The sequence below is a fragment of the Schistocerca nitens genome, chromosome 3, assembly GCF_023898315.1.
Source record: "Schistocerca nitens isolate TAMUIC-IGC-003100 chromosome 3, iqSchNite1.1, whole genome shotgun sequence".
Taxonomy (NCBI): domain Eukaryota; kingdom Metazoa; phylum Arthropoda; class Insecta; order Orthoptera; family Acrididae; genus Schistocerca; species Schistocerca nitens.
In genome coordinates this window covers 516,153,382-516,167,264 of record NC_064616.1, presented here as the reverse complement: position 1 = coordinate 516,167,264, position 13,883 = coordinate 516,153,382, and the positions used below count along the sequence as shown (strand labels likewise).

General features: G+C 44.5%; 1 protein-coding gene across 1 annotated transcript in view; it reads left to right on the top strand.

Moving 5' to 3' along the window:
• The window catches only part of LOC126248436 (aminopeptidase N-like), a 467,552-nt gene that overhangs the window by 335,907 nt on the left and 117,762 nt on the right, over positions 1-13,883 (top strand). Inside the window, exon 10 of the mRNA XM_049949414.1 lies at positions 3,907-4,099. Within this exon, the coding sequence (XP_049805371.1) occupies positions 3,907-4,099 (193 nt within the window). The remainder of the gene's footprint in view (positions 1-3,906; positions 4,100-13,883) is intronic.

The following is a 13,883-nucleotide window of genomic DNA, read 5'->3' as shown; positions in this document are numbered from 1 at the left end:
GTCGGCACATTCCTGCTTTCTGAGGCAGGTAGTATCACTGCTGCCAGGCCAGAAGAACTCACGTGCTTTCACATGTACATTCTTAACATCTCCTCCTAATGGCTGCAGGTGTCCATCAGTTTTCGGCACGCTTCTCATTGTCAGCCAGGCTATTCGCAACGTGCCCCTTCTTGACTAAGGCGAGGGCGTCCGCCCGGCTTCCCACTGCATGCTTGCAGAATGGCTACAGTGTCCTCTTCTCAGGCACTTGCCACAGGGTGTCCGGCTCCCTCCTCCCCCATGGCCGCTGGCGCTGCGAGATCGCAAAAGTGGCTGCGGCTGAAGGTACCACAATATATGAAGAAGGAGCTCCACTTCGACCCCTTTGAGCAATATAGGAGTCCCAACTTATTACCTAGCAAAACATCTGATATCTCTTTTGAGCCCTTTAGCAGGGAAATGTGAATACCACATGCAGAATTCAGAAACTTTTATACGTTGATTGCAGAGTCCGCTGCTCAAACCAACTTATGTATAAATGAGTTTTGATGTGGCCTCTTTGTTCACCCAAATGCCTCTGGTGGATTCACCTCAACTCATAGGAACTAACCTGGAAAAGGACATCTTACACCTTTTCTTACCTCGGTTTACTTTTTATTTAACGACCAATATTTTGAACAGACTGACGATGTTGCTGTAGGTAGGCCTCTGTCTCCCATAGTAGCTACTCTTTTATGTAAGACTTAGAGGATAAAGATCTTCAGCCGGCGATTTTGGAACTTAAATATTTATGGAGATGTACAGAAGATAACTTAGTGGTTTGGCCACCTGAAACACCAATATTTCCGTGATTTTTGGAATATCTTAACTGTCTCCATCCGAGCACCTGCTTCACCACAGAAGTGAACGCACACATGAAACACCAACGCTTCCGTGATTTTTGGAACATCTTAACTGTCTCCATCCGAGCACCTGCTTCACCACAAAAGTGAAGAAAAATGGAAACCTCCCGGTTCTAGATGTCACGGTTCATAGAAAAGAAGACGACCCCTTACACCACTATGTTTCTTAAACTCTCACACAATGATCACTATCTACGAGATACCAGCTTTCATCATCCACTGCAATGCAGTGGCGTGTTACGAACTCTCGTTCATAGGACTGGAGCTATCTTAGATCCAGAGAACTAATCAGCAGGGGTCTGTGTTTGTCCAAATTGTATACGTTGATAAGCAATTTCTCAGTGCATTTCGACCAGCACGCGTCAAACCTCAAGAGTACCCAGAAGCAACTGAAAACTCCACGAGAGTGGTTTACCTACCTGAGTTGGTGGAGTGTCCCTTAAAATCGGAAGGCTGTTTAAGAAACTTCGAGTAAAGTGTGTCTTCTACTCACCGGCTCGACTGAAAACGATGATGGGCTTCGTTGAAGACGACATAGGTATATGTAGACTGGGATTATAAAAACTCCAGTGCTATTGTGTGACGTCTCACATTGCCCAAACGTGTCGCGCTGTTAAAGACAGAGGTGATGAACATAGACTTCAGGCTAAAAACATCTGCTGTTGTAGAACAGTCTTGACACGGGACACGGCGTGAACTACGAAGAGACCAAGATCTTATCGTCCACTTCCATGTACTGGGATTCCATCACTAATGAAGCATTGGAAATGCATACAACTAACGACTTAATTAACAGAGACACGTGATTTCAATTCAGCAAAGCACGGGAACCAACACTGGAGGAATTAAGGCATCGTCGGCTGCATACAAACGATTGAAACGAGTCAATACAGATGGGGAATCGAAGACAGGACGGTTGACCCGGGCGCCAACGTCGAGCATGCGAGGGGTCCTCGGTTTGCGGCCGCACGAAAGACGTTGTTAAAGTAACTAGACTCCCTGAGAGCACTGCAGGCGCTGGTTATTTTGTAGCTTCGCCTGAACGCCATTGTGGTTGTAAGAGTATTAGGTTTAAGTGTATTGTGGGTTGTAAGGACACAGATCGAACATTTATACATTTACTGGTGCATGCGTACAGTATTTGTCTTCCGTAACTCTGCTAATATTCCAGTGTACGTGAAAAAAATGGTAGAGTGGTGCAGCATTTAATTGCACGAATAAATTTGGGAAAGGCACCAATACTACCAGCCGCGCGGGATTAGCCGAGCGATCTAAGGCGCTGCAGTCATGGACTGTGCGGCTGGTCCCGGCGGAGGTTCGAGTCCTCCCTCGGGCATGGGTGTGTGTGTGTTTGTCCTTAGGATAATTGAGGTTAAGTATTGTGTAAGCTTAGCGACTGATGACCTTAGCAGTTAAGTCCCATAAGATTTCACACACATTTGAACATTTTTGAACCAGTACTACCTCTCACGGGCTGGTGGATATGTTTAAATGTTTTGTATTTTGATTTTCAATCATTGCACTTACATTTTGAGAAGGGACACATCATTGACTTTACATTTTTTAACAGTAGCTGATATTTTTTAAAGTACTGGTGGACATAAGATTCGAAAATAAACACATTTCATTTCAAAAATTGGAGCATTAAACGATGACATAGTACAGTTCGTGCACATGGTGGAATATTAAGCTGCATTTAGTTGTGAACGAACAGTTATGACAAATTTCTTGTAGTTCGTAACAAAAATCCGTGAACAGTGACTGTTTGCTCATAAATTAAATGACTATGTTGTAGTTTGATATTTAAATGAATCGTTATGTTTGGAACATAACACAAAGGAAGATGTGTTATAACCAAAGGCGCCTAAGTTTACCACCATAAGTGCTGCCCTCAAATTGTCCACTGTTCACAGTAGACCACTTAAGGGATTGTGGGGCCCTGCGCATGTGAAGTCAGCGGCCCATTTCTCCGGCAGGGGGCTCTAGATGTCGACGTCATCTACAATTCGTTTACTATGACGTTGCAGCCCCCCCCCCCCCCCCCCCGAGCCTTTCGCGTCAGCGCTTTTCTTACGAGTCAGCCCGCAAATTGGCGAGCCCAACAACAATACAGTGCCGGCCGAAGTGGCCGAGCGGTTCTAGGCGCTACAGTCTGGAACCGCGCGGCCGCTACGGTCGCAGGTTCGAACCCTGCCTCGGGCATGGATGTGTGTGATGTCCTTAGATTAGTTAGGTTTAAGTAGTTCTAAGTTCTAGGGGACTAATTATCTTAGAAGTTAAGTCCCATAGTGCTCAGAGCCATTTGAACCATTTTGAACAATGCAGTAGCACCTGAAGGTGACGAGCCTCTGTCTTGTGGAAATATTGAGCAGTTTACACAACACCATCCGACGCAATCAATCTACGTGAACCACTGAATCAAAATGAAACTCACTCGATAATAAACCTGTCATTTGAAACGTGCATTAGAAAAATAAAAGATAAAGTTGGAGACGAGTGAAAAAAATATATCTAAAATTACACAAGTGTCTTGTGTTTCAGCTAAAGAGCTTGGAATCTCCCTATAGTAAATTGTATTTTGTTATTCCATTTTAATATTGCTTATATTCCTTCATTTCCATACTATTTCCATCGAACAGTGCCTCCTATATAGATTTTGTTAAAGCTGACTGATGTCCGCAGCTCGTGGTCGTGCGGTAGCGTTCTCGCTTCCCACGCCCGGGTTCCCGGGTTCGATTCCCGGCGGGGTCAGGGATTTTCTCTGCCTCGTGATGACTGGGTGTTGTGTGCTGTCCTTAGGTTAGTTAGGTTTAAGTAGTTCTAAGTTCTAGGGGACTGATGACCATAGATGTTATGTCCCATAGTGCTCAGAGCCATTTGAACCATTTTGAAAGCTGACTGAAGCAGTGCATTAACTATATTTGTGGCGTTGAATTTTCAAGCAAGCAGTAATAATAAAGGCACGTAAAAATCAGTATTAATACATCGTACCTTGCTGCATCATTTCTCGTACGTATGTTTGCAGAGCCAGTTCCGGCCTGAGAATGACTCCGCCGACTCCGACCGCTGGTGGGTGCCAGTAACTTACACGTGTTCTCCACTCGAAGACAATCAGCCGCTCATTGAAGGGCTGGTGTGGCTGCCTCCACATGAGAATGCCATCGTGCCCATTGACCAGACCAAGTGCAAGTGGCTCATTTTCAACATGGGGCACAAGGGTAAGTAACGAGACTTATTCGAGTAACATTTTCTCAGTCATTTTGGGAGATGTAATCCATTTGATTCTTAACATAGCTATTACAATCAGTCCACGACACTTGTATGTGAAATACCTGAGCTAACAGTGCTCTATGCAGGCCTTCATAAATTCCATTCATATCGAAACACAAATTAATTCTGCGGTGTGAAAAGGAGGAGGAGGAGGGGGCGGGGGGGGGGGGTTATCCTAAAACTAAGGTTACACTGCAGGTAGCCTTAGCATGGAATGCCCGTGAGGGAAGTTGGTACTACTGCCGTGCGGCGGGAAGCCGGCAGAAGGAACGAGCATTCCCAACAACCAGTAGCTCGTCGATTAGTGTTATTGTGAGTGTTAGAAATGAGCGTTCTCATTCCGGCTCCCGCCAAGTGCGAAGCGCGCGCTGTAATTTGCTACCTAAATTCAAGGGCACGAACGCCTCAGCGATTCATCGCAAAATTGTTTCAGTTTATGGAGAGGGCGTAATTTCAAGGCAGCATGTGACGAAATGGGTACGGAATTTCAATTCTGAAAAGACGGAAATTCACGATGAAGACAGAAGTGCAAGGCCGTCTATTGTGACTGATAATGTGGTGCAGAAAATTGAAGAGCATCTTCTCTGATCGCCGTTCGACAGTTGTCGACCTGCATGCAGTTTGTCCAAGCATTTCACGCTGTTATTCATAAAATCGTAAATGATCGACTAAAATATCTCACGTTGTGTGCGCTATGGGTGCCCAAGATCATACCGAAGGACACAAAATGAACAGTCAGCGCCGCTTGCGAATTTCTCGGAGGCGATCCTTTTTTAGCTCTGTAGTGGCAGGGGATGAAACTTGGGCTTATCACCGTGTTCCAGTGGGCAAACGACAATCAATGCAGTGGCGCTCCTTCCACCTAAAAATTCTAAACGCAGCAAACAGCGAGGAAAATCATGGTGTCAATGTTTTGGGACAGAAAAGGAGTCAGCCGGCCGTTGTGGCCGAGTGGTTCTAGGGGCTTAAGTCCGGAACCGCGCGACTGCTACGGTCGCAGGTTCGAATCCTGCCTCGGGCATGGATGTGTGTGATGTCCTTAGGTTAGTTAGGTTTAAGTAGTTCTAAGTTCTGGGGGACTGATGACCTCAGTGTGAGACCAACAAGAAACTTCGCAGAGCCATACAAAACAAACGTCGCGGCATGCTAACAGCGAAAGTCTTTTCTTCATGACAACGCGCGTGCGCACAGGGCTCTTACGAACACAAGAGTTGTTGACTTCGTTTTTTTGGGTTATTTTAAGCTACCCCACTCACAGCCCAGATCACGCACCTAGTAACTATCATCGGTTCACTACACTGAAGGAACGCCTTCGCGGAAAACACTTTTCCAACGACGACGAGGTGAAAATCGAAGTGAAGAACTGGCTGAAAAGGCGGTGGGAGACGTCTATGATACAGGAATCAAAAAACTCGTCCCATGGATGACAAAATGTATTGAGATAAATGGTGATCATGTGGAAAAATATTGCAAGACCTATCCTACAATGCATGTAAATTTTATTAAAATAAATTCATTTTTTTATACTTCAAAACATTCTTGTAACCTTACTTTCCGGATTAGCCTCGTATATAAAGGACTACAGAGACTGAAGGACAGTTCAGTTGGATGAGGCTACGACACTACAGCATTCTGTTAAAGCTTTTTAGGCAAGCCACACAAAAAATAAAACTAGGATGATCAGACGGTAATTTGACACTCTCTCATCTCAACTGTGAGTCTAGTGCCCTAACCAGTATGCCACGTCTTTAAATATGTGATATTAGAACCAATAAAAGTGATAAAGCAGCTCCAGTTGTACAAGCGGTCTAATATCAAAACAAATACACGTTTTTGTTTGTTCTACTGTATAAGAATTTATTAGGTATACCATGTGGCACGTATCGACTGTATTTGGTCAAAAAGTACGCCACACTGGAAGTGAGCTGCAACAGAGCCAGCCGCAGGCAGGCAAGAGTGTTATGCGTTGTGAAGCAAAACACTGCAGACAGGTTCTCTGGCCGAGAACTGGGTGTTTGTGTTATCATTATCATCATCATCATCATCATCATCATCATCATCATCATCATCATTAGTGAGCGTGGCTAGAGTGGACTGTGTAATTAATTGGACTGTGTAAGAATTGGGACTTTGTACGGACGCTGATGACCGCGCAATTGAGCGCCCCACAAACCAAAACATCATCATCATCATCAACATCACTGCCGACAGGCATTGTGAAGCAGAGCCAGCTGGGCGTAGTATTGCAACAACCGACGCTGCAATATGCTAATGGAAGGATGGAAGCCTTTCCTCACTTGTCACCATAGAGGTTTTAAGAGTACATGCCTTCAGCTCTACGTGAACATAGTCTGGAGCGTATAATCAATCAGACACTCGTGAATTAAAATATTCTTATATCAATATCACAGCCTACAAGACGAGCTTGAGACACATGAAGCGACATCCTGGAAGGCAGCACGGGGTCTGCTGTTCGACCACTGTACAGGGCAACCTGCCCTGAGTCACGAAAGCAGCTGACACCAAAGCAGAGGGCCGCCAGCTAGCTAGAGGGAGATCACGGCAACCCCTGCGCAATTGTCAGCTGCGCGGCTGCACTATCATCACAGTCGCAGTCGTTACCGACAGTGACATTAGAGTGACGCCATGCTCGGCCCTGCTATTTGCACCTTCCTTAATGCTGGATTTCTATTCTTTTGCATGAGAAGCAACTGGACGCCTCCACCAAACTATTCCCGATGTACTTAGGCTGACGGCCAGAATAAAGAAATTAATTAAGCAAATCTACTGTCGCCCTGACGTCTCATTTCACTCTTCATGGGTGACAATCCATGGGTCATCTAACGCTGGTGTCAGATAATTGACGTCAGCTTCTTAGAGCAACATGTGAACTTAGCCTATGGTACAGTGAGTCCAAAAATTTTGATGGTATTTTGGTCACGGAAGAAAGGTTTGGCGGTCGTGTACTTTGTAAAGAAGACTTTGCTGTAAGTAGAAAAAAATGGTTCAAATGGCTCAGAGCACTATGAGACTTAACATCTAAGGTCATCAGTCCCATAAAATTTAGAACTACTTAAACCTAACTAACATAAGGACATCACACACATCCATGCCCGAGGCAGGATTCGAACCTGCGACCGTAGCGGTCGCGCGGTTCCACACTGAAGTGCCTAGAACCGATCGCTCGGCCACAGCGGCCGGCCTGTAAGTAGAAAATCAGTGCATTTGTGTAGCTTTAGAGGTAATTGATGCCACGGTGGGATAGTGCCCGTTAGGTGGGCACTGTGTAGCCTTGACGGCCACTCAGAGCCATGTATGGGATAAGTTCTGGTAAAATGTTATACACATGTAATCGTTGGGGGCATATGGCTAGGCAATGCAGGGAGTAGAGTTCGCTCTTGATTAGACACAAGAATTAAGTTAATGCATTTTGTTTTCTGGTCTTGTGAGTGTTAGTTCTCAAAATGAGTGTGGCCATGAGAAAGCTTCGACAGGAACAGAGACTCAAGATATGTCATGCCAGAAGCAGTACATATTGTTAGAAAAGGTAGCACAATTAACAGTGAATAATACAGAACTGAATCGTGGTAGTCACAATGGGTTGCAGATTTGTCAGTCGCAAGTTTAATTCCTCCTTTTACTTGTAAGTCGGCCGAGAATTTGTAGGCCTTTGTAAGAGACCTTGGAAATCTGGCTGAAATGGAAAGGTGGTCTGATAAGGAATTATTGAGTGTTGCAAAATTGAAACTAACTTATGTAGGGTATACAGAAGCTCTTAAGGGAACCACAACATTCGAAGAATTTAAAGAAGTGTTAATTCAGAGATACACAAAACGAAATAGTGCAAGAACTAAGAAAAATACGGGAACTATGGAATGATTTGAGGATAGTACAAGGAAAATTAAGGGATGTAATTATGAATTAGGACAGGATGCCGCAATCGATGAAATCATTTTCAAGAAGCTGAGCAGAGGCCACTCGATGATTTTTCTAAGGGGGTTGCATGCACAAATCTCAAGATGTGTGCGGACAGGGAGTCTGATGGATTTGCACACAATAGAGCAGTTAGCTATAGAGCGTGAGGAGATCGATTTGTCGATTGGAATGCAGGGTAAACGGACAGTGTTTGCAGTTAGTATAAAATGTTTCAGGTGTGGACGAACGGGCATATAAGGAGGCAGTGTCGCCAGCCTCAGGGTGATGTGAATACAGTAAGAGGAAGCATTAGTCTTAGGGGTAGAATAATGTGTTAAACGCCAATGTGAATCCCAGGTCCACCTATGGTCATTCTCAGTAAGACTGGGTGCTACAAAATCGTTTGCAGAGGTGGGTTGTGCGATAAGAGGAATGGTAGGAAAGAAGGGTTGCCCTATTATTGGACAAAGGGACGCATGTGTCGGTCACCAATAGTAATCTGATGAAACGTAAGCAGTGGGACCCACCCCAGTACAGATTGTGTGGAATGGGGAATAATGATGTCTCCCTATTACGATCGGTGGACATAGACTTTTCCCTGGATGCCTTTCAATTTAAACAATGTGTAGAGATTGTGCCACATGTGAGTGAGGACTGGGATAAGATATCTTATATCAGTATTGTGCTGTAATCTATCTTTGGCAGCATAGAGTGGAACTTCACGGAAAAATGTTTCAGGCTAGCTGAAGCCATTGCCAGTGCAGCGATGTCGCGAGCGGAGTCTGTCGCGAAAGACTAACCGATTAAATCGTGAATGAGCACACCAAGACTTGATTCACACGACTGTGTACCTAAAGATAGGGGAAAATCACTTTGGGTCAGGAAGAAGAATGGGACATGAGGGGTGTCAGCCACGGGCAATCGCCAGACGCCATTGAAACTGCACTGCGAGAAAAAGTGGGGCACCTAGAGTGAAGTAATAGGGAACAGATGGAAAAATTACTTCTGGAATTTAAGAATTTATTTATTACTATCTATGCACATTACAACACCGCATACCAACACGAAATGAATCACCAGTCTGCCGTAAACCATACAGAATACTTAGGTACTTACAGTCAGATTTGGAGGAATTTATTGATCAACAGCTGAAAGATGGAATAAGTGAAGAAAGTAATAGTGCATGGTGATCATGGATAGTTGTCTTGCCAAAAAAAAAAGAAAAAGAAAATCGACGGAGGAACACGAAAATATAGGTTTTGTTGTGATTGCAGATATCTAAATGCGAAAACCATAGCGGACGCCTACCCTTTGCCAACCATCACAGAAACCTTGGAACATTTAGGGCAATGCAAATACTTTTCAACAATGGCTCTGAAGAGTGGTTACCACCAGATAGAGGTTGCACCACAGAATCGACACAAGACAGCATTTTCGGAACGCTGTGTACGCTACCAATTCAGAAGAATGCTGTTCGAATTAAAAATTGCACCTACAACGTTTCAGAGATTTTCGGACAGAGAACTCAGGCGTTTAAAACCGTCGCAATGCTTAGTGTATGTCGATGACATAATCGTCTATGAGAGTGATATGGAACAGCACATGCAGCGATTAAAGGAAGTATTACTAAGGTTAAAAGCAACAAAGTTAGCATTGAGGACAGAAAAGTGTAATTTTGTTATAAGAGGTAGCATACCTAGGTCATATCATAAGTAGAGGCGGGGTTAAAGAAGACCCCCAAGATTAATTAGAGCTATACGTGAATTTCCTGTACCAGAGTCTGTAAAGGAGTTGCAATCATTCTTAGGAGTCGCGAACTATCACCGCTGGTTCGTAAAAGGATTTGTGGATACTGGCAGACTGTTGACATAGTAGTTAGAAAAAATGGTTCAAATGGCTCTGAGCACTATGGGACTTAACATCTATGGTCATCAGTCCCCTAGAACTGGGAATCTAACCCGGGAACCCGGGCGTGGGAAGCAAGAACGCTACCGCACGACCACGAGATGCGGGCCATAGTAGTTAGAAAGGGTACTAAATTTGTGTGGTCAGGTGAATGACAGCAGCATACTTTTGAGGAGTTAAAAGAATCTTTAACATCGATTCCGACTTTGGTACTTCCGGATTTTATGCGAGAATTTGTTTTATAACGTGATGTTGTGTAAAAGGTAGAAGCTGTAGAGCACCAGTAACTTACGCATCAAGACAACTAAATTCTCCAGAAAGAAATTATTCCACAATGGAGAAAGATGTTAAGCTTTGTTTATGGAATCACATATTTCAAATGTTATCTGTATGGTAAAAAGTTCAGGGTAATAACAGATCGTGTGACATTAAAATGGCTGCTGAGGTTAAAGGACCCTTCTAGTAGATTGAGACAATGGGCAGTAAGACAAAGTGCATCTGATTTCATAGTCAAGCATAAACCTTGGAAGAAGTACGGAAATGCAGAGGGCTTAAGTAGAAAAGAAGCAGTATTACATAATGGGGGCAACGAACATAAGGAGTGGCAAACTGCACAGAGAGCGAATGCCGAATGTAAGCAGTATTTTAACCAATCACAGTTTTGTATGCAAGATAGCTTGGTATGCAAAGGAGCCAAGTTGGGACTGCGGGTAGGCGTAACAGCGAAGCTAAGTAATAGTGTGCAACAAGCAGCTCATGATCACATATTAGCGGGGCATGAAAGGTGCAGATCTACCAACAGAAGAGTAGCAGAAAGGTGTTGGTGGAGGAACAGGCAGATGGACTAAATCAGTATGAGCGGAATTGCATATAGTGCGCACAGAGATCGGATTAGTGTCGAACAAGACTACCATTGCAGAGGTTACCTGAAGCATTAGCGCCATTCGAATTTCTGGTGCTGTTGTTTTAGGTCCATTCAATAAAACACTTGCAAGGAATAAGTTCATACTCACCATCATGGGGCGAACGGCCTTGCCATAGTGGTAACACCGGTTCCCGTCAGATCACCGGAGTTAAGCGCTGTCGGGCTTGGCTAATATTTGGATGGGTGACCGTTCGGTCTGCCGAGCGCTGTTGGTAGGCGGGGTGCACACAGCCCTTGTGAGGTAAATTGATGAGTTACTTGATTGAGAGGTGGCGGCCCAGGTCACGAAAACTGACAACGGCTGGGAGAGTGGTGTGTTAGCCACACGCCCCTCCATATCCGCATCCAGTGACGCCTATATGCTAAGGATGACACGGTGGTCGGTCAGTACGTAAGGGTCTTTCGAGGCCGGGTGAAGCTTACGTTAGCATGGAGGCTAGAAGTAAACGGGAGTGGTTTGTTACTAAATGGAACAGTGTGCGAGATAATGGAACCTTCTTTCCATCTGACCGCCACGATGTCAGGGATAATTCACCTAAATATTTCGCGGTCCCGTTTTTATTGGCAAGACGAGCTCATGGAAGTGCTACCAGTCACAAATCTAACCAGCTTAATTCCTACTCTAGGATCAGAATTAAGATAATCCATAAACACGCTTCTGAAACAGTGGGAAGGACGAGTCTCCCTGGAAACATTTTGCAGCATGTAAATTTACATCGGGAAAATCAGTACCGGAACGAGACAACGTAGATTATTTTCATACCAACCACCACAGCAGCACTTGTTCTGCTGAACGTAGTCGTTACAGTACGTAGAAGACGAAGCATAAGACTGAGTTCAGACCCAGCCGTCGTTCAGATTTCAATGGGCTGGATACTCCGAACATAAAAGCAGCAGAAGGAAGATGAACGCACAAGGGGGTAGTAATAAGAATAATTGATTCATTTTAGCTTGTAAGTTTGAAATAGAGGACTGGAATAGAGAATTAGAAGTTAATGTGCAACATCGTGTTTCAGTTAAAGAGCAGGGCAAGGGGCGCTATATAAATGTGTGAGTTCAAGTGATAAGGTTAAGGAAACCAGCTATTAGAATAATTCTTCAGAGGCGACACGGGGCCAGAAGGACCGGTCGCCAGGAACTCTAGTGTACAGGATAATCCAGTTTGGTCGATCTGAGGGACTGGGTCTTGATAAACAGGAGGACAATGTAGCATATCGAGCATATTCGGTCAAAAAGTACGCCAGAGTGGAAGTGAGTTGCAGGCAAGCAAGAGTGTTGTGCATTGCGAAGCAAAACACGGCCAACAGGCGTTGTGCAGCAGAGCCAGCTCGGCAGTCTAGAGTAAAAGCCGACACTGCAATACGCTAACGGCAAGACTGAAACCCTTCCTCACTTACCACCACGAAAGTGTTCAAAGTACATGTCTTAAGCTCTAAACCACCATAGTATGGAGCGTATAAATACTCAACTATTCGTGTACTAAAATATTCTCGTCTCAGTATCAAAACCTACGCCATGAGTCTGTGACACCCGGAGCAACATCCTGGATTGCCGTATGGGGTCCACTGTTCGACCACAGGATAGTGCAGCGTGCCCTGAGTCATGAAAGCAACCGCCGCCAGAGTCGAGAGCCGCCTGAAGGCTGGAGGGAGGTCATGGCCACCCCCGTGGAATTGTCAACTGTGCTGCTGCACCGTCATCGCGGTTGCAGCTGGGGACGTCACTGACAGCGGCATTTGAGTGACGCCTTGCTCAACCCCACCCTTTGCGCTGTCAGGAATGCTGGACCAGCACTGTTTCGCATGAGAGGCAACTGGACACCCCCACCAAGCTGTTCCTGATGAACTACAGCTGAGAGCCAGAATAGAAAAGTTAATTAAATAAATTTACTCTTGTCCTGATCTCTCATTTCACTCTTCATGGGTGGCAACCCATGGGTCATCTACGACATGCATATAGAGTTACTTTATACGATTCAAACCAGGTACAATATTGTTGGTGTACATCTGAAGTTGATCTTCATAAAGGTAACACAGTCATAAATTAATTAAATGAATGTGGCATTTTGCACTTAGTCTGTATTATACAGATTTCTTCTTTGTTCCAAAACTAAGTTTGGCTTTTTAAGCCATTATGTAGTGTTTACCTAGAAAAATGGTTCAAATGGCTCTGAGCACTATGGGACTTAACATCTATGGTCATCAGTCCCCTAGAACTTAGAACTACTTAAACCTAACTAACCTAAGGACAGCACACAACACCCAGCCATCACGAGGCAGAGAAAATCCCTGACCCCGCCGGGAATCGAACCCGGGAACCCGGGCGTGGGAAGCGAGAACGCTACCGCACGACCACGAGATTCTTTTCCTAAAAAAAAAGATGCCGTACTTAAGAAAATGGCAGTGTATTCACATAGTGTGCTTCCTTTCATTTTGGTTTAATTTTACTGTTACTGGTGGTTTCACAGATATTTGCTGTACATAAGGTGGAAAATATGCAAAGATGTAACACTTGGTAATGGCTTAAAACGCCCGAGCTACTTATGAATCGAAGAACAAACTAAAGCGTAAATGGCAAATATCACATTCATTTAATCTGAAGTTAACTATTGAGTAAACTAAGTGGCTCGTATAACAATTATGCAACTATAGTTGTTAACACACTAACATAATAAATCATACTTTAGTTGTAACAACGTGCAGCAAGCTGTGTATGTAGGAAACAACTGCCCATCACAACCCTGGCATTTGGTCTGTTGTTCCAAAGGGATCTATAGGTTTGCCATGGCATTAAAATCCGATGATGTGTGACTGCACACGAATGATGTTCATTACTAGCAGCTGAAGTTTTCGCCTGACGGAAGTGAGTATCTTCTTCGTGTGGGACATATCTGTGTAGTATATAAGTCTGCAGGGTTTCGTGGCCTTTGTCGTTGCCGATTAAACCTTCTGTGTCGCTAGACCATTCATATTCCTCTTAAAAAAAGG